Source organism: Gymnoscopelus braueri (genome assembly GCF_963280865.1).
Source record: "Gymnoscopelus braueri genome assembly, chromosome: 9".
NCBI classification, from domain to species: Eukaryota; Metazoa; Chordata; class Actinopteri; order Myctophiformes; family Myctophidae; genus Gymnoscopelus; species Gymnoscopelus braueri.
The window spans coordinates 37,006,623-37,028,017 of NC_137610.1; the positions used below are offsets into that span (position 1 = coordinate 37,006,623).

Below are 21,395 nucleotides of genomic sequence, written 5' to 3' on the forward strand. Positions count from 1 at the left end.
TTCCTCCTACAATAGACACTCTCCTTTCATTGTATAATCCATAAATACATTCATCACAGCATCCATCGACGCATTCATCAGCATGGCAATATCCTTGATTCGTACCATAAAAAGGGTTGACTATTGACAATGTTACAGTGTTTCATATCCCTGTCTCTGATCATTACTGTGTGTTTTGTCTGTAGCTACAAACACAAGAGTGCCTGGTGTGAGAGTGGTTCTTAGATGCTGCAGCAGAAAGTGAGTTCGCTGATCTTGTAAGTTGTTTTGATCCATGTAGTGTGAGCTTCTCAAGATAAAATGGTTTCCACCGTAAATTAAAAAAGGTATACGTTTTGGTTAAAACTAAATATTTTTTTGCGAAAAAGTGAAAGCTCTTTCTGGAGTCTCCCTAGCTCTTTAAAGTGATGCCAATTTCATCCAATCAGGAGAGAGTACCCATTATCAGCTTCACTTTTATGGTGTTCCAATTCCAATTTTGTCTGCTTATTCCTTTGTACTAACTTCCAATTTCAGTTGTTTATCCTGCATCCTGTATGAGTTCTCTCTCCCGATAGGATAAAATTGGTATCCCGACCTTAAAATGTATGTAAGAGGTGGAGAGACAGGGAGACCCCCATTGCTAAACAAACACTGTATACTAATTATTACTATTAGAATATTAGCTATTTAACACTTACTGCACCCCCATTTAGACCTGAGACTGATTTTTAAAATGCTTTCTAAATTCTAACCTAGATTTTTTGAAAAACTTCTAATTAACCCCCCCACCCACCCCCCCCCCCCCCAAAAAAGGGTACTTATTGTTCTAATAAGTAATCCGGCAGGGATACGCTCATCGAATTTAAAGTCGATCGGTTGGGTGGTTCTCGAGATGCGCAAAGGACAGATACACTCACACATCCATTTAAAGTAGGATTACACATCTATATTGTAATATTTAAATACAAAATATCTTAACACATTGTTTCATCCATTTAAGCATCAATCCACATGTTCAACTGAGTAACAGCCTAATTATGCAACCATGCATTATCATCTCCTCCCCTGCACTCCATTACTCACCAGGCAATCTGTTCATGTTGACTCCCTGGGCAGACAGACCGATCCCCATATACCTGCACATAAACAACGACTATTAAAAGAGCGACAATTGTAAAACATAACACTGTAAAATAAGTTGCCATGAGTTATCGTATTACAACAGGTTTGTAAGGACCAGTATATTCCTCTTTAAAAATACTCTTAATTCTAACATACTTTATGAGGATTTGTCAGGATGTCAAAGTTAGCTAGACCGCTATGAAAAAGATTTAGCAAAAAAAGCCTGAGACAGAATCAACATAAACAGTAAAAGTTTAGGGTTCAGCTGTGATGCAATAGTTTGTTACATGAGTCGAGATTGTTGATCTGAAGGACTGAGAGCAATTTAGTAACTTTTTGACATAATGTTAGCACTGCAGCAAACATCTGGCAACACAGAAACCTTTGTTCAATCATGATAGTAAATTTAAAAAAAAGCAAATTGGTTTGTCCCAGTGCATGCTGGCGTCAGTCAGACCCAGTCAGTCAAACCCAAGCAATCAAAGTGTCCAGTCTCAGCTAAAATGTCTGCCATTATGTACGGTTTCTCTGCACTGTTCAGTGAAAGTCAAGGCAGTTTATTACTGGTTATTACAACCACAATTTTGTGGTTGTAATAAACCTTTGAATTCAGTCTTGAATTAACTTTGAACAATTTATTTTATTTCATTGTTAACCAATCAAGGATTGATAGTCAGACTGAACACTGAAGCAAAGATAAGTGGAAGTCCAAAATGAGCCTTCATTTGGATTTCACATGGATTTAAATGTACAGTATGTTGCTCTCTCTGCCTGCCATCTTGAAACATTACAATGACTGGGTTGAATAAAGATTTCCAGGGTTTTAAGATTACATTTATAATAATCTTTGTTTTAATGAACTCAGTCTGGACGCCAGAGAGAGCCTTCACTGACAACGTGTCACTCCCTAGAATTAACAGCATGTAAACAAGAGAATATATTCAACCGGTGCATCTTGGGTCATAGCCCAGCCCCTATAATTATATTGGAAAATAAATGATCCAAAGCAGTGATTCATTGAGGCTGGACATGATTTTTAGGCTTTAGACACAAAATAGAGATGCTAAAATGTCTTTCTATTAATCAATCAACCAGAAAGACTTAATGAGCGAAATACATTACAAAATAAAAAACGAAATATTTAAAAGATTTTAGGAATTAGAAATACACTGATTCAATGGACCAACCAAGATGCCTAAGAAAATTATCAAGAAATCATGTAACAGGTACTGTTGCATTGGACAGCTAGCAATCCGCGATCCACTTACCCATCTCGGCCTTTACTGACGATCTTGACCTCAAAGTAGTAGATCCCGCAGGCAGCGGGGATGGGCTGTGTGGCGCGTACAGAAGCTGCATCCTTGTGATTCTTGCCGTGTCCTGTGGTGGGACGAATATAAAGACACATGGATAAGAGGTCAAGGATAATGTTTTCAGGGCCGTTTTGTACTGACTGGTTTCATGGACCGCTTATTTCACACAGTTGGAAAAAGAGGCACAGTGAAGCCTTTCGTGGTAGCTTTATGGTGTACATAAAAACATTAGAAAGAGAAGGTTAGGCAAGGGATAAACCAAGCTCAGACTCTAACATTTTTGTGTTCCAGCCACAGAAACACTAGGAATGTTTACTATATAATTTTAGAACTGAATCAGACTTCTGAATGGTTTATTACCTGCCAAACTGGTTCAGTAGAGTAGAGAAACTGCTCCTTAAGCCTAAATATACCTGCCTTAAGCCCCTCAAACACAGAATCTAATAGAACAGATGCTGTGTTTGAGTCAGTTATCTGTAGGCGTAATTAAAGGACAGAAAAATCAAAATACAGCAGAATACAATCCCAGAGACAACCTGCGCCAAGTTTGAATGACCTTTGTAAAAGCCACATGTCATTTGTCAGCCGTGTCAAGTGTCAGCTTTATAGCAACGAGCCAGGCTTTTGAGTTGCATTTAACCAGGGATGTAAATTAAAAACATGTTCTTATTAACACCCAGGACTGAAATGGACGTTTAGTCACAGCTACAGCATATGTGAGCGAAAATAAATGTAACTTGATGCACTAAGGCTTAAAATGAAGGCCACCACTTCCTTGAAGTGTCACAGAGACTTGAAGATCATCTTCACACAAAGATTAATGCACTCTGAGTGATCAATACATTGGGCTGACTTTGCCATGATGCGAGTATGACTGATATTGGTTTTGACTTTGGTTTACAGCCTTGAGCAGCAAAAAATACTTTTAGCCCATGCACTTGTACGGTATGGCTTGTACATTTCATAAAATAGCCTAAATATAGACCCTATCAGATTTCTTATTCTGATCAAATACGTCTGTATGGGAAGGATCATCTTGATTGAATAAGATACTGTAACTGCGTGTTTGACTTTCCAAAAGTTTCAAAACTAGCAAAAATACCTGCTAGAAGCTCACGTGTCGCATCGCGACGTGAGCTTGTAGATCAGCTATTTTTGCTACTTTTGTGCGACACGGTTGCATGACGAAGTAGGGCATTAATTAACTAAAGAAAACATACAATAAGGACATAGTAGGTTTCTGCCCGACAGCGACGATATGCTACTTGTGTAGCATGTGGTTTGTCTGTGTGTGTGTGTGTGTGTGTGTGTGTGTGTGTGTGTGTGTGTGTGTGTGTGTGTGTGTGCTCATGGGGGGCTCATGTATTATGTCTGGACCAATCAAAAGTAGTAGCGAGGTGACTGCTATCCAGCATTCTGCTGCTTATCCAACCCCTCGGGGCAAGTGCCTGTGTATATCTCAGTAAGTATGTGGTATAACTGTAGGCTTGATGGTATGCTTGTGTCTGTGACCTGTCCATCTGTTGGTGTAATACGTAGCCTAATCACAGCAGAGCTGTCTGTAACCTCTCTGAGGTTTGTCTGTTCATAAAATTGTCTGTGAAGTGTGAAGATGCAATATGTAGGTAGCATGTAACCCTAAACGATGTTGCTGACTGTCAACAGACACCTTGAGGCTGTGCGAGTGAGAGAGAGAGAGAGACTCGTTCTCTCAGCTCAGAGTAGAATGTCTCTGGTAGAGGATTTGGCCTGAAGCCTGGAATCAATAATAACTAGGTTAATAATAGTGGTTTAATATACTGTACCAGCTGGCCTATACACTCACAATGCAGAACCGGGGGTTTGCACTTTGCATAGTTAAAGTCAAGTTTTTTTGTTTGTTTGTTTTTTTGCATTTTCAGCACCCTCTGATGGACACCGTGCGGACAGCCTGACAGACAATAATACAACTCATGCTTTGTGTGGCTCAGTTAACAACTGAACTCAGGGCATGGTTGGATTGGGAAATACTGTATCTTTACCTTTGTTGCTCCAAAGACACAGATTACATTTTGGCCGCATATGTGACCAAAATGGTCACAATTTCAAGAGTTAATTTATCACCTAGATTAATAAAATTATGTAAAGATGTATTGACAGACTAATGTTATTTATTATAATAATCATTAGTTGCAGCCTTAATTCTAACTTAAGTGCCCACAATGATTGATAGCAAACAGCTTTGTCCAATATAAGTTGGATAAATCCTCACTCATCCCTATTACATACTTATTCATTATCACACCCAAAATAGTGTGTGTGTGTGTGTGTGTGTGTGTGTGTGTGTGTGTGTGTGTGTGTGTGTGTGTGTGTGTGTGTGTGTGTGTGTGTGTGTGTGTGTGTGTGTGTGTGTGTGTGTGTGTGTGTGTGTGTGTGTTGTCTATTTTTAGCTGCTCCATGTTGTGAAACCTATCCTCAGCAGGCCAACAGGTCCCTGGGCAACCATACAGACAGACAAGAAAAATGGCTACACACACAACACACAAATATATTATGTGAATACAAGTGCACAAATGCCACCAACAACCAACACACACAAACACACACACACACACACACAAAGCCAATGATCAACTAATAAATATACACACTGCGACCTACACACTCAGGGTCCATATACAAACGGACAGGTTGTCTGGGGTATTAATACCTCACACTAACTCAGCACACAGTTCTCATCACAGTGACACATACAGTCACTAGCTTACTTAGTCCCTGAAACACAAAGAAGCTGGCTATGTCACTTTCATTGTGATAAAACACTTGCCTGCATGCAAGTACTCACAAATGCACACATACCTTTAGTAGACACACACACATTTTGCACATATTAGTACATATGGAAAGACACACTGGAGAGGGGTGAGCTCTGATTATTACTGACAACTGAGGGGCAAACTTAATAACTTTGCCTTTATAATTAGCAATGTCTATTGTCTTATTATGGCTGAATATATAGACATATGGTGGACTAAGTCAAATTAATTTAGGCCTATCTGTATTTTACGCACCTCTTTTAAACTGATGTCATTCTTGTAGTAAACCAGACTGTAAACTAGCAGGGTTTGCAGATTCTTTCAGAGAAAGATTCTAGAGCTTCCTCAAGAATCCAATATTTGGAAAATATAGAATATCCATCTGCATTTTTCTTCAAGGGAGACTATACAAAAAATCAAGCAAACACGCACTGGTATCACACCTAAATTTAAAAAAAGGCTTTTATCTGTAGGCCTATTCGCTGAGTGGTCAGATCACCCGAGTAGAAATAGGTTTTTAAAAGACAGACACAACTAGAAAGGGGCGCTCCAAGGAGCACATATCTCCACCAGGCTGTGTTGTTGCATAGCCAGAGCTGTGTAAGTCACGCCAGCTGCCAGGACCCAAGGAAGCTGCAGGGGAAAATATCACGACATATGGTGCAACCTTTTACATTTGTGCTTTTGGAGGTGTTCTCTACAAAGGCCCCTCAACCTGCAATTGCAATTAGGGGTTGATTGGATGTTGTGTTCATGATATATGGTGCTTTTGCACCAATTTTGGAAGCCAATTACAGGCAAGCAGTATGTAATGATAATACCCTGTTTGATGCTCATTGTCTCCTGAGATCATTTGTAAAAAAAATGTTTTAACTTAATTTGGTGTTTTTGCAAACTGTGACATTTGTAGCAAAATAGCTTTTGGATCTGTGTTGTTTAGAGACCTTTTGATCGGACACCGAGTTCATGATTTTTTTTTTTTTTGTAAATTAGACCCCTCCCGCAAACAGTAAAGATCTGGCACCCTGGCCCTGTGCATTGCTATTTAACACATTCCCTGCCAGGTATTATTTAATTCATTCATCCACTGCTGCCAGCGTTTTTTACCTTATATTGACGATCTGTGGAGAGCCGCGGGAGCCACGATGTGCATGCAGATGTAAACAAAGGGTGTCTGGGGGGTGGGAACAAAAACCGGAACAAAAGCATTTTACCGCGATCGGCCATTTTGTTGCTATCGCCCGTTGAATAAGGCTTGTTTTCACAAAAAAAGGAAGAAATCCGAGCTAGATGTGTTTTCTACAAATCTTAACTCTTTGTCTTCCACCAACGAGATTTGTCGTCGGATTCTGCTAAGGCTCAGCCTGCCGCCGACGAGAAAGACGAGATTGTGTTGTCAGTGGTTTTCCACCAGATGGCGCTGTTATCAACCGTATGAATGATTCACTGCCTGATGACGACAGACCCGGAATTGACGTCATTTAAATAAATAAAAGCTCATTTACTTCCTGTTTATTTCCTATAGGGAAATCACTACATCTCCGTTCCTCTTGCTTTGTGGCAAAAACAAGCTGCATTCAAACGGCCGCAGCTGTGCAATGGCTTACCCTGTGCGGATAACAAAAAAAATCCCTCAACTACGACAACCCGTGTGTGTAATGAGGCGATGTCCGCGAGGATGGAGGTCACAGAGAATATTCCATGATTTTTCAAAGGTACAGTAAAATCGCTCTTTTTCGCTGGCAGCAGTGGCACACTATTGCACTATCACTCTGGCAGTCAAAGAGTTAACATAGGAGTGGACGGAAGTGACTTTTTTTTGGGATGTCACATCCGTCCATTCCTTCTCTCAGAGTCAAGGGATCATTCCTAAGTTGTGTTAGAGGGCCCTGGAATTTTCAAATTGACAGAGATCTCCGTCAATGGCGGTCAAAGGTTGGATTTTAAATGTTAAAGTGTTAAGTAACGAATTTGGCAAGTTGGAGGAGATGCAAACGGTTTTAAACGCGTTTGAGGAAACGCTCATACATGAAGTGAAAACGATGCATGACCATCTACAGACTAGCAGTAGGAATCCAACAAAGCTGGGGTGATGCAGACGTGAGGAGGTAGCGCTGATCATCTCCCTATCTTCTAGCATCACCAGAACAGCAGCACAAGGGTATGGGTTGATTGGGTTCACAAAACTCTTGATAGATGAGAGGTACTTAAACATATGTGCTATCAGCAACAAAGTACTACATTTACTGAAATAAAATCTCTTTCTCTGTCTCACGCACATGCCTCACTGCTCTCTTGCTGAAGGATGCATAATAATGTACAGAGATGCTCATAGGCCTGCGTCCTGCGTCACTGACGCACAATATTGAGAAAGGACGCATTCATGACACCGTCGTGGCGTCCATGGGACGCACTAGAGTTGTCACCAGCAACAGAGAAAAATATAAAAATAATATGCGGTAAAATATTTTTTTACCACGAATATTTTACAAATCCACGGGACACCACCATTTTGCATGGCCACGTCCTACTTTATCCTACTTTATAAATAATAAAATACACGTAGAAATCGTCTTAGAAAGACGATACAAATAACATTAATAATCCACGGGAGCATGCTCACTGCTCAGACCGAAATTCTTTAGGTAACGCGTTTGCGTGTGACACACACCGTCCGCGCAGTTGAAACGGGACGCAGATGCCGTGACGCCAGTAGACCTGATTCTGTCGTTATATTATACCTCTATGGATTCTATGACACGACAAAACCGTCCCGGGGTGCACCGAACCGGGTCCAAGCACCGGGCACCACGTAGGGTGTGAATTTTTGTGGGACTCATAAAATGTCCCTGGGACCCATCTAAAAGACCACCCTTGGGTCCCAGGACCCATTACATTGAAAACCTAGCAACATCACTGAATGTATTCATTATTTTTTAACGCAGTGTCTAAGCAATGTCATCTACACATCAGTCACATCTGAGTGATGTGTTGAACACTGTAAATGATGTGTGCATTGCAGACCCGTCCACCTTATGTGCTCTTTAAATAGCGAGGAAATACAACGCTGGACTTAAGACCCGGTTTTATCTAAAATGCTTTCTGACATTTCTCACTCCCCTAAGATAGCAAATGTGCCACCAATTTACCTGAGTTCACTTCATTTTAGGACTAACACGCTCATCGGCATGATGAAAAACTTGACAACAAATGGACATGATTCAAATGGATAGCAGTGAACTGACACTAAATGGAAGTGGGATCCAATAGCGCCCAGTTATCCTCCAAAATAATGCCCAGTTAACCCCCAAAATCCACAAGTTCTCTAAAGTGCCCAGTTTTCTGCATACTTACAAAATGTGTGCGGTTAATCCTGCAGATGGTTAGATTCTGAAGTATCATGTATCTGTGCAAACTGCAAAGTTGACATTTTGGCCGAAGGGTGACCCAGAGGAAAGGTCACCGTCACTCAAATCTGGTTAGGGCTAATCCTCTGTTAACTCATTCACTGCCAGAACTTTTTTTTTTTGCGTTTGCCCACTGCCAGAGATCTTTAATTAAAAAAAAAAAGTACTCAGGAGCCGAGATACAAAATGTTTAAGTTTTAAGTTAACAAGGAAGTGGATGGGAGTCTAGATCTTCAACAAATCATATCTCCTTGGTCTTTGGGTTAAAAAACAAATAAATAAATAAGAAAAAAAAAAAAAAAAAGAAAAAAAGATTTTTTTTTTTTTGAAAAAATTAAAAGTCGTTTTAGTCGTTCTTGGCAGAGGGGGCTTAAAGGACAAAAGTCGTTTTAGTCGTTCTAGGCAGGGAATGAGTTAAGCAAGTTTCATGGCAATCCAATATGACCAATAGATGTTAAGGTATCCTGTCTGCAAAGGGGAAAATTGGCCTATGGGTGATGCTCAAGTAAAGGCCATGGGATTGCCAAAATCAGTAGGGTCTAGACTCCCAAGTCCCAGGAGCATGAAAGTGAACAGCAAGGCAATTCCATGGCAATCCGTTGGCAGTCGTTTTCAAGATACATTTTGCGACCAAAGTGTCACACAGACTGACATTGCCGTCCTTAAAGCCTAACCACTACAATTAACAAGAAGCCAGACAATTTCCATAGCACCAATGAACATGCTAGAGAAAATCAAATGACACCACATCTTTAAAGATGAGTTGCTGGAGAAAATACGGAGAAAGATGTGACCGGCTTCGGATGCTGTCAATGCACTGAATGGGGCATAATCACGTTTAATCAGACTATTGATTGGTCTAAGTAGGTGAGATACTGACCTACTGTACTGACGGGGCTCAATAGGTGTTGTCGTTATTCTGTCGGTTGATGAAAGTGGGGGCAAACGCTCACCCCAAAGCATGATTTACAATTCTGTGCCTGTCGGCACATAACTCGGACTGCACTGAGTCGGCTCAAGCGAACTTCGCAACGTTCGGCACGGCAACTCGCTCGCTTTAGCTCGCTTGGTGGTGCCTCTCATGGCTCAAGTACGCTTGTGATAGCGCCACCGTCGCGGTCCAAAACTATACTTTATACAAAACACCTACTGAGCCCCGTCGGTAGGTCAGTATCTCACCTACTTAGACCAATCAATAGGCTGATTAAACGTGGGGAGGTCAGTATCTCACCTACTTAGACCAATCAATAGTCCGATTAAACGTGATAATGTCCCATTCAGTGCATTGACAGCATCCGAAATGGGTGACCAACAGCACAAGCATGCAATCACTCAGTTCACAGTGGCAACGTAAAAATAACAGAAGTTTCATAGGAAATAGCTATTTTAACCTACCAACAGCATTGCTTTGTCACTGCTGAGCGGTCAGATCACCTGAGTAGTATTCATTCGTTTTTAAAAAACAACTAGAAAGGGGCGCTCCAATTTTTTTTATCACTGACGTAGGCTATGCCATTTTGTAGTTGCTAAGTGTTAAAAAAAAATATATTTAAACAGGGCACTCCCAGTTCTTCATATTGATGGGATATGCCGAAACTCAAGGATCACAGGTCAGGGCACAAGCCACATGCCTACACACTTAGTGTGTTTACTTGTACAATGGAAGACCTATGGGAACTTTCCCACTCACCCATCTTCTCCTTCTTTATGGTAGAATACATATAATTCACCTACGCTACGAATCAATCACACATTTAATATGCAAAGGAAGACTAACACCTGGGCAACGGTAACAGACAGGTTGACAACTAATATTTTTAATAGGGTGTATTAACAGCCACTTAGTTGATAGGCGTGTTGTAATGTGAGTGACACTACTTTTGGTTTTGGGTTTACTGAGGTAGTCTTGCAAAAGTATTCATTGAACCAAGCTTGTAAGTAATTTGTCTTGTAGGCTTATTCTATCGCTGTCCCGTGCCACTGTCTTAATTTGATTTGTGCCAGTTCAACAAGTCATGTAAACATTTAACTCTGATTGTGAGTCAAAGACAACTTAGTATTATAAATTTAGAATAAAGAATGTATTCTTGACTAACCTGTCTGGTTAGATAAAACTGCCAATTAATATCTTGACAGCAGGCTTGTGGAGTCTAGAATAAAACTTTTAGTGGATCTTTGCAAGTGTAATTCAACAGGTCAAATTTAAGTGCTGAACTCAGTCACAAGACACTGGATGGAAGCCATTGCAGTTCAATAACCTGTATCAGATCACACATTGTTACAAGCAAAACTTAAGAGTAGGTGAATTCTTCTCCACAGCAGAATACAGCAGACCAAGTGTAATTGCCACACCCTTGATAGGCCATCTGACAGAGGTGTAACCCTAAAATAAGTAACCATCAATTTCAAAGTTCCATCTATTTCAATCCATCAAAGAGTGAAGTCCTGTGTATGCGTCAGTACAGAAAAGGTCTAGCTAGGCACCATGGCCTTGAACAGAGGAAACTGGCACACTGGTCAAAATAGCATCCAAACCACCAGGGTGAGAGAACAGAACCGGAGATAGAACAACCAAGAGGAGGAAAATTAGCCTACACGGCCAAGAGTAGGTCTATTTATGTCATCATTGTGCACTTATGCAGAGTCATATAAATTATGGCTTATTTCAGGGCAATATACTGTAAAAGGGTGTGCATCAAGGTTCACTGTAGTGTATGTCTTATTATATTAATACCATTCGCTTTAATATTTTTGTGCCAAGAAATCACAGGATTATTAAGCACATAATTTGAAAGAAAACACCAAATTAGTTCATGCTGAATACAGGCTTGTCCTCTCATTAATGGCATCACTAGAACATTTTAATGTAGGTTGAAACCAATTTAGAACGCTATTCACATAAACAGTGAGATGATCAAAGTAACAATTTGTGATCTATAATATAACTAGCTGTGTCTACATAAAATAGATGTAGTGTAGGTTACTGTCCATTCAGAATTAGCCTCACTGCTAAATAATGACCAAATATACCCATTTCATTCTGTGTATTCCATTGGCCAACAGGCCCCAACTAGGTGTTTACAAGGTATCAGGATTTCACTGCTCTTGCTGGAAGAGAGAGGAACCAATATGACTAATTGAAGTACATGCACAACTAGCTTGTCTACTGCTAGGGGGGATCATTGGCTGCCCAAACATGTCGCCTGACGGAAAAACACAGATGTTCACGTCTACACTCAGTCAGGACAGGATGATACACAGATGTTACCTTGTTAATGTTTTCATTCAGCAACTATCCAAGTGGGCAGATCTGGTACATAGCACTGTCGTGTATTTTAGCCCAGTGGTTTTCAACCTGTGGTTCAGGACCCCCAGGGGGGTCCCCACATGATTTTGTGGTGGTCCAAAATGACAGTGGAGTGACAATTTAAAGACTTTTAACTAAGACCTTTGTAATACCTCAAAAAAGAAAAAAGACCTTTACTGCATCAAAGGGATCAACAAACTATAAAAAATGGTCAAACATTGGCCAAATTGTCATAACTTCTAAAAGGCAAAAAATATTAAAATAGCCGCTCTACAAGCTCACAACGCCTTGCGTGAGCTTGTGGATCTGCTATTTTCATAATATTTCTGAGGAACAGAGTCAAACAAAATGTAATGCCTCAACTCCTACAATTCCAAATGCTTGTCAGGGTGGGGGGTCCACAGTTCAAATATGATTATTTTGGGGGGTCCCCTGTTCAAATATGATTATTTTGATGGGTCGCGGCCTGAAAATGTTGAGAACCACTTCAGCCATTCCAAATTAATCTAGATGCCATTGTCTGTTTGGCATGTTGTTGTTTTGTCTTCGACGTGCCAGTGTCTGACCAAAACGAGTGATTTATCTGAAGATCAATACATTTGTCGTAATGTAAAGCGCAGAGGCCTCCTCCCTTGCAGCAGCAGCTGTACACAACGAGCTGACAGGCTGTTGGAGGTTAGACATGGCAGGCATTGAAAGCAGAGCCCTTGTTGTTCTGCTCTGAGTACATAAAGATCTCGATGGAATCGGAATGTCTGCTTCCAGGGGTGGGAAAAAAATGATTTCGAAATTCTGGAACAGACTTCTAGAACGCTGTCACTGCAACTCACGCGAGAAAACAAAACAATGCCATTTTAACTGTGTTTTTGGTGCTTATTTTTGTACAATAATTACCTTACAAAAATGTACCGTTGATACATCCCAGTTGCACTGCATATGACTTGGTGTTAAAGAGGATGACAACGACTTCAGTTTATATCAACCCACCGTTTGTTAACTTAGCTTACTGTTTTCAAAACAATAACAAAGGCACAAGGTAACGTTAGCCAAGTTGAGTTAGCTTAGCCAGGTCGCTAGCAAGCTGCTGCTACTACTGTATTTGCTTGGGAGCTAGCTGGCCGTTAGCTCCTATATATTTCATTAGATGTCATTAGTTAGCTTCGCTGCTAGATCAATGGATATGCGTCGTTATGGTTGCCCTAATCTAAACTATGGTAAACGTAGCTTACACCACGCACCAAACAAGACATGGGCCCATTAATTACGAAAATAATAAGGATAAATAACAAAGGAAGGCCATGTTGTTGAAGGTTAATGTAAGAATGTGACTGTAAAATATAGACAGTGTCAGGGTTATAGCGAGTTAAATTGTCACACATTTTGAACATTCCCCTTTCCTCTCTCTCCTGTGAAACACAAAGCTTGACTAGGACGAGAAAAGCAGATCAAACTAGATTTGCCAGGAGGGCTGGAGATTGCACACATACATAATCGCATACAGTTACAGCAGGCTACAACGCTCTGTGTGTGTGTGTGTGTGTGTGTGTTTGTGTGTCCCCTCCGCAGTACAGTGACAGATTTGAGCTGATCGAGACCCTTTGGGCCCCAAAGGATCTCGATCAGCTCAAATCTGTCAAACATCTTGTAAAACACGTAAAGGCTTCGCTAGGTTGCTTTGCTAACCTTTGTAATGAACCCGCAGGTTGTTCTGTGATAGCCCGATATAGCTGTATTTATCCTTGGGGCTCCAGGATCGGGGTAAAGGGGTCTCATCCTCGCTCACGGCCGGGTAGAGCCGCTTCAATCGTTCGTTGAGTTCATGCTCCTGGTAATTAAAAGCAGGATCCCCTAACAGCAGGCTTCCTGCTCCAAGCTCTGCCATGTTTTTTTAGTTCGGTCGAAATCTTCTTTTTGTTGTTTGTTTTTCTATGTCTAAATCTCTATGTCAGTCCGTTGAAGCAGTAGAGAGAGAGAGTGAGATGGACTGAGAGAGAAAATAGCAGTGGTGTGACATCCCCGGATAAGCAGCACTACTCTGTACTAACCTGTGTTGCCAGATCTTGTGAGAGAAACAAGCTACCAGGTTTAGGAAAACAAGCCCAAACGAAGCAACAAGGCTACGGCCATTTGAAAATAGCAGATCTACAAGCTCACACCGCGTCGCATCGTGACCCGTTGTGAGCTTGTAGATCTGCTATTTTCACACACAAAAAACATACTAATTATTAATTATTACATTAATTAGGGGGTCCTTGCCATGAAAATATTTGAGAACCACTGGTTTAAATAACATTAGGAAGGAAGCCCAAATAAGCAACTACACTTTAGAAACAAGCCCAAAAAAACGCAACCCGCAACAACCAATATTTACAAGCAACTTAACAGAAAAACAAGCCCAAAGTCGCTTATAATAAGCGGACATGGCAACGCTAACGGCTTGAAGGGAGACGCACTGTGGGTACTGTAGTCCTCCTACAGAGCTGGTCCTGTGTGTTTCTCTAGAATGGACTACAGAACCCCACTCCGCCTCCTGTGGTTGATTTCCGTAGTCACGGTACGTAGGAAATGTAGTTCTAAAAAGTGGTTTATTTTTACTTGTTTATTTTTTATTTATTTATTCTTCCTTCATTTTTGTCGTCTTTCACTTTTCCTCCACATTCCAACGAATTCATTGATGAATATAAAGTAAAACTATGCCAAGAGATACACTGTAAATAACATCCTAATATAAAAATGAAACGATTGGCACAAAATCTTTTTGAGAAAAAAGGGCAAAATACCCAATCACAAAAATCTTTTCATGAACGTTTCTTAACAACTATGTAGTTGGTTGGTTAGTAATCTGAGTTCCAAAACTTCTCGCCAGTTGGTTAGTAGAGTAGTTGGTCGATAATATCCCTACTACTATTTGGGCGTATACTTGAGTAGTTCTGCGTTACCATGGGAACCATATCACAGCAATACTCAGCTCGACACAGAGAGAGAGAAGTCTACAATTCATAGGACTAAACAGTCGAGTTCAATTTGATAAATTATACAACAAATTTGAGATGGCTTGCCAGAAAGATGTTTCTTCATCTCCACCATTGCCAGAAAAGCAAAGGTATGTGATAACAGTTGGTGCTTGATACAGCCATGCATGGCTATTATGTTAACTTTTACCTGTTGTAATTTATAGCCTATAAACTGTAATTTGCTTTCTTTTCCTGCAGACTTCTAAAGGACCATAATCCACCTAATTTCTCAGAAGAAATTCAGGTGTCAGAAAGAGGGGGAGGATGTGGTACTGGTGCTGTAACTGCCAAACCATCTGCAAAAAAACATGTAAGGAATGTTGATAATTATGCCTGCAACTGTATGATTTATGATGAACTAGCAGGATCAAATTAAGGGCATCACAACTCTAAGCAGATTGATAGTGCTACTGGCTGCTGTTCTATGATCACTGTCAAATTAAGCAGACACCATTGATCGAGCAACACATTCTACAGACATACTGACATAAGTCTTAATCTAATGACAGGCCACTTTAAAAGCGGTGGTCAATGTATTCCTACTGATCCAATCCTTTCTTGTCAGGTGTGCCAGACAAGGAGTGGGTATTTGTATGCAGGCCCAGGGAGGAAGCCCAGGTTTCTGAAGCAGGCAGAGAGCTATGTCAACATACAACTCCAAGCCATTGACTGCACAGAACCAAAATTCCAGGAGCTCAAACTACAGGTCAACCACTGGCTGAAAACACATAAAAAACAAACAGAATACACCTTAATAAATGCTGTTATTTGTCTCTACGCGCTCACGCACACGCACGCACGCACGCACGCACGCACGCACGCACGCACGCACGCACGCACACACACACACACACACACACACACACACACACACACACACACACACACACACACACGGCTAAAATGAGTGCCAAAAGTGTACTGATTGTCTGCATTTTGCACAGGTCTACCGGGAAGTCTTTGGATGTTTCATAGAGGAGTTCAAAACCTACAAACCACTCCTTGATGCCATCAAAAAGGAATATGAAAACACTCTGGGTATGTGTTTTTTTCAATGTATTAAATTATATATATATATATATATATATATATATATATATATATATATATATATATATATATATATATATATATATATATATATATATATATATATATATATATATATATATAACACACACACACACACACACACACGCACACGCACACGCACACGCACACGCACACGCACACGCACACGCACACGCACACACACACACACAGAATATAAAACATGTTTTTATATCGCTAGCATCTCTGCGGGATCAGGTCCGTGAACTGGAGCCATTGCAGGACCGCCTGAGGCTGGTCACAGAGGAATGTAACAGGAAGATTGTGGCACGTTGGGCAGAGGAACGGACTGAGATCCGAGACCTGAAGAGAGAGCAACAACAAATGCAGAGGGACATGGAAGACATGAGGGAACAAGAAAAAGTCATGCAAGCAGTGGTATAGGTTTAAGCCTAATTTATACTTTTTCATGGAATTGTGACGCTTGCCAAAAATAACAGATTTTAAAGTGGAAATGCAAATGCAAATGTGTTGCATTCTTTTGCTTTTTCTTTTTTTTTATAGATGTATTTTACAGTAAAATGGGATTATTCTTTTGTAAAGATACAAGATTCAAGAGGGGTTATTTATTCACTCATACACAAGAGTGAAAAGGTTTCATGTTTGTCTTTTTCACTGGACAGTCGTGTTAATTTTCAATAGAGATTTTATTTAGTTGTGTTATTGTCATAATCACACCACTCTATATATTGTTATGAATGCATATACATACTGTAGAGACATCAGTGCCTACTCTACCAGCTTTAATGAGTGGCAAACATGACATAGTGTTTGCTTACAGGTGGCCCATCTTCAGTCTGAACTATCTAACCAGTACTTACAGTACAGAGAGGAGCATGATGCTCGCAAGTTGCTTATTGTCAAGCTCAATGATCTGAGCAGCTTTGCGAAGGAGGAGAACACCACAGATGAAAATGCTGGTAGGGACAGGAGGACAGAAAATAAATATTTACATACTGAGATACTAATATACAAAGTAGCTATACATTCAAACCTGTCCAACTTGACTCTGTTTCTGATTGCTGATGTTTTAGATAATCAAACAGTATAAGCTGTCAGTTTCTTTAAAAAAAAGATGTATTGTAGTTCTTTGTAAAAACAAATACACCTGAGTCAAAAGAGATAATGAATGTGTTTATTTTTCTGTGTAAGAGCATCAGCTTCATATGCAAACGTGATAAATGTATCCACATTTTCCCAATGTAGAGGAGGAGGGTAATGATCTTATAAAGTTGAAGCTAGCTCTGAAGGTGTGTCGAGAAGACTTGAAAAAAGCCCAGGTGGAGCTGAACAGAGTACAAGCGGAGTACTGGGACGTGGTGCCTCGATATGACTGGGAGACTTTGGAGCACACACACAAAGAGACTTCACAGCAGGTAATGCAGTGACATGCTTCATCCACAGACAAGCAAACAGAGACCACATGCACATATTCAGCCTTTCTACATTCTGTTTCGTGCCTTCACTATCTGGCAGTTGGAAAGGCTGCAAGGAGACTTCGACCAGTTGAAGAGTGAATATGACATCCTTCTAGAGATTCATAAGAGAGACAACATACAGTCTGAGGCAGAGAGCTCAGTCACTAGAGCGATACAGGTACTGTACATATTCCGAAAAAGAGAACCAATAAGTAACTTGTTTTCTGGCTTATTGTGTTAGAAAGCAATATTTATTGTATGTTTAGTCTGAGCCCTTTAGGAAATTAATCAACCATCCTCTTTCTCTTCAGGGTTCACTTACCACTCTCCTGGAAAAGTCATGGAATTTAAAAATTCCATTTACCGTCCTAGATAAGATATATCAAATAAAGAAAAGGAGAAAAGTCATGGTATTTTAGTTTCAGCCCTGCTGGATTGCTTGTTGTCAGCCAGGGTTGGGTCATCCATGGGGACACGATTAGCTGTGTGCCCATTTGCTGGGTTCAGCCAACAACAGGGTTCATGAGTAACAATCATCTGACTACAGCATGTGCAATCTGGTCATGGAAATTTCATTGTGGGTCATGGAAAAGTTTTGGAAAAGTGAACCTGTACAATATCGCTACTCGAAACATGGAAAACCAAATTTTGAGCTGTTTAGAGCTTTCATACAAAGTTCAGCATGTACAATACAATGATATGGTAAAATACAGCACAACTGGCTACATTTGTTTTAGCTTTCAAAAGGGAATAAAATATAATTTAAGTGCTTGATCAATAAATATTCTAAATGTGTTACAAACAGATAGTTGACGATGTGCACCACGGAGAGAACCCTCTGAAGTCCAGACTGCTGAAGGAGCTGATCAACTTTGACTCCTCTGAGAGCGGCACACTCACAGTCCAGGAGTTTAGGTGAAATTCAGACTGAGACACACACGCACACACGCGCGCGCACACACGCACACGCACACGCACACGCACACGCACACGCACACACACACACACACACACACACACACACACACACACACACACACACACACACACACACACACACACACACACACACACACACACACACACGTTATCGATTTCTCTCATTCAGTTATATTCACAATGACAATCTCAAGTTTATCTGAGTGTGGGTATGCTGTGTTACTGTGTTCAGGGAGGCTCTGAGGACAACATTTCCTCTGAAGTCACATCAGGCCACAGAAGAGCTGGTGGCCATGGCTCAGAATGAACTGGACAGCAGCGACAACATTTCCTACCGTAGACTGTACAGCCCAAGTCAGGTAGAACCAGTCTAACCTTTTCTCACACATGAGTCAGACATGTCATTTATCAACTTTGAGTCTCGTTCCCAGCCTTATATCATCTCCGAGGTGAAAGCCTGGTATTAATGACCTAATGCAGAGAATGTCTATAGGGCAGGACTTCCGTCATATGTACTTCCTCGGAAGCTGTCTTTTTCGACCAATCACAACACTTGTTTCATGCATGGAGAATGTAAACAGATCTGTAAAGCCTCAATGAAATTTCCTTACTTCCGCCAAATTCCGGTACTTCTGTTAGACTCGCTGTTAGACTCGCCCAGCATGATCAGCTTTTGTTCCATTTCCAATTTTGTCTGTTCATTTATTTGAATAATCACTTCCAATTTCACTTGTTTATGTATCCTGCATGAGTTCTCTGTCCTGATTGGATGCAGTTGTTATCTTGACCTGAACATTTTCTGTTTATTAAAGATCTGGAGAGATGGGGAGACCCCATGAAAAAAACCCTCTATAACAATGATTACTATCAGAATATAGAGCTATTTAACAGTTATTTTAACAAAAATATTTAACTTACAATACCTGTTGAATTTAGACCAGCCATGAAATGCTGGAAATAAAAAAATATTTTGTCTTTTGTATTCATTAAAATGTAAAGTCTGTATTGTATTCAACAACATGTTTTATTGTATACTGGTAGGAGTCAGATGATAAAAACTTCTTCAGTGTGGTCAAAAAACAGTCAATAGAAGAGAGGGAGGTGTGCATCAGCCAGCTCAGTGTACAGCTCGAGGACAAAGGGTAAGTACAGTACAGACACAGATGCACAATGTAGGAGTGGATGAACACAGGGTCTTACATAACACAATAATATACAGTATACTCAGGTTGGAGGTATAACCAGTGGCCTGAAACATAGTAACCCGTCACCACATTGTGTAAATACATATAGGCACACATATACTGTACATGCATGCACAGTTACACACTACATCATAAAGCTATATTACTCCTCCCAAAGACATTTTTTTAAATGATTTTATTCTCTATGTGACAGTGAGGTATCAGTGGCAGATCTGCAAGCTGCCTTGATGCACATCGATCCAGCTCTAGACTGTGATGCCCTGGATTGGAATCTATGTTTAGCCTTTCAGGTAAACCAGTGGGCCATTAAAAAGTAGTGCTGCTATTGTATTGCCACGTCACCCTTTGTGTTAACAAGACTATAGTCTAAAACCCAACCAGACCAAAGAACCGACCAACATTGCCATCCTTGCAGCATTGCACTCTCACTAGTGAATTTAAAAATAGAAAAAAGCTTGCCAGATTTGGCTGGGTGTGCTTGCGGGGGGTGTATTGTATTTATTGTATACTCACTGGATGATCAAAAATGATATTGGAAACAACAGCAAATGCTTTCAAATGAAATTATACTTAAAAACAACAGAATAGAAAAGCTGCAAAGGGCCTTCTGGCCAAAGGGTGGCACTAGAGAAAAAGACATGGGGTCACCCACATCAGTGAGGTAAATCAATAGATTGTAAATGAACAGAAATTGTGTTTGAGAGCAACTAAGGGTTGAGAATGTAGTATTGATGGTTTTCAAAGTTGAGAGTCAACAATATTTTAACAGAATAGTCTTTGCAGAATATAACTCACTGTATTACATACTGTACCACCGTATATGTGTATCGTGGCAAAAGTATTTTGTAAAAGCACTTCAAATAATACAGAAAAATTGTCAACAAAACATTCAGTCATATTTCTACAGAGTATAACTAACGATGTTTGAACACACAATATTATCCACATGAACTATAGCGTAGCTATTCTGGCCATGTTATAATAGGCAAAGAGATTTAGAGGGGGGAAAAGGAGGGGCACAGTATAGGGCATATAAGGGACATGGACAAACGGATACAGAGATCTGTGACATCAGGGATCTCCATATATGGGCATTAGAGGGACATGGACTGACAGATACAGTGATCTCCATATGGGCATAAAAGGGACACAGACTGACAGATCTCCATATATGGCCATATCGGTAGCGGTGCGACGTAGGTGTGAGGGCCACACCCCGAACCCTACATGCGAGGGCTGCTACGCGGCCTGAACCTCTAGTAGGGTTAAAGTGGCCTTAGCTCTCAAAACCACCAAGATGGTATTTGTCAAATACAGTCTTATCTATGTTATCACCAGGTGAACAAGGAGGAGCTGAAACAGTACGATGCAACGCTGGACACAGAGACTATCGTTCATCGCCTTTCTGTAGCCGACACCAGCAGGGCTGAACCTCCACCCCCTCAACAATAACACCACCCTTCTATTCTCTCACATAGTTTTCCCATCAAATCCTGGTCTCGCTTCATTCACTACTGTGGAAATGATTTGTGCAAACTATTTTGAGGATTTTTAAAAATAATATTCCCTTCATCACTCATGAATACTGTATGTCTCAGTCATTGGGTTGGCGGTGGCTCAAGAGGTATAGCAGCCATCTAGGAATCAGAAGGTTGCCAGTTTGAGCCTCGGCTACTCCAGGATTTGTGTTAAGTGTGTAAGTGAGTAAGCCACTGCGGGGTCAGTAATTCCCCCCAAGGATCGCTAAAGATACCCCTTTTCTTCTATAAGTGTGTGTGTGTGT

At 40.6% G+C, this 21,395-nt stretch overlaps 2 protein-coding genes across 2 annotated transcripts in view; one reads left to right on the plus strand and one right to left on the minus strand.

The window, feature by feature from the left end:
• Positions 1-13,933, minus strand: part of ranbp10 (RAN binding protein 10) — a 34,609-nt gene extending 20,676 nt beyond the window's left edge. Inside the window, exons 1-3 of the mRNA XM_080437779.1 lie at positions 13,610-13,933; positions 2,373-2,484; positions 1,066-1,118 (exon numbers count right to left, since the gene is read on the minus strand). Of these exons, the coding sequence (XP_080293905.1) occupies positions 1,066-1,118; positions 2,373-2,484; positions 13,610-13,808 (364 nt within the window). The 5' untranslated portion in view covers positions 13,809-13,933. The remainder of the gene's footprint in view (positions 1-1,065; positions 1,119-2,372; positions 2,485-13,609) is intronic.
• A 496-nt stretch (positions 13,934-14,429) lies between these two features.
• Positions 14,430-21,064, plus strand: tsnaxip1 (translin-associated factor X interacting protein 1; the record flags this gene model as incomplete). The annotated part of the gene is made up of 12 exons (XM_080438158.1): positions 14,430-14,480; positions 15,506-15,646; positions 15,885-15,978; positions 16,232-16,428; positions 16,832-16,970; positions 17,257-17,426; positions 17,527-17,646; positions 18,274-18,383; positions 18,640-18,766; positions 19,449-19,549; positions 19,806-19,902; positions 20,951-21,064. 12 exons carry the CDS (start codon positions 14,430-14,432, stop codon positions 21,062-21,064), a joined length of 1,461 nt encoding a protein of 486 aa, XP_080294284.1.
• Between the last annotated feature and the right edge of the window lie 331 nt (positions 21,065-21,395).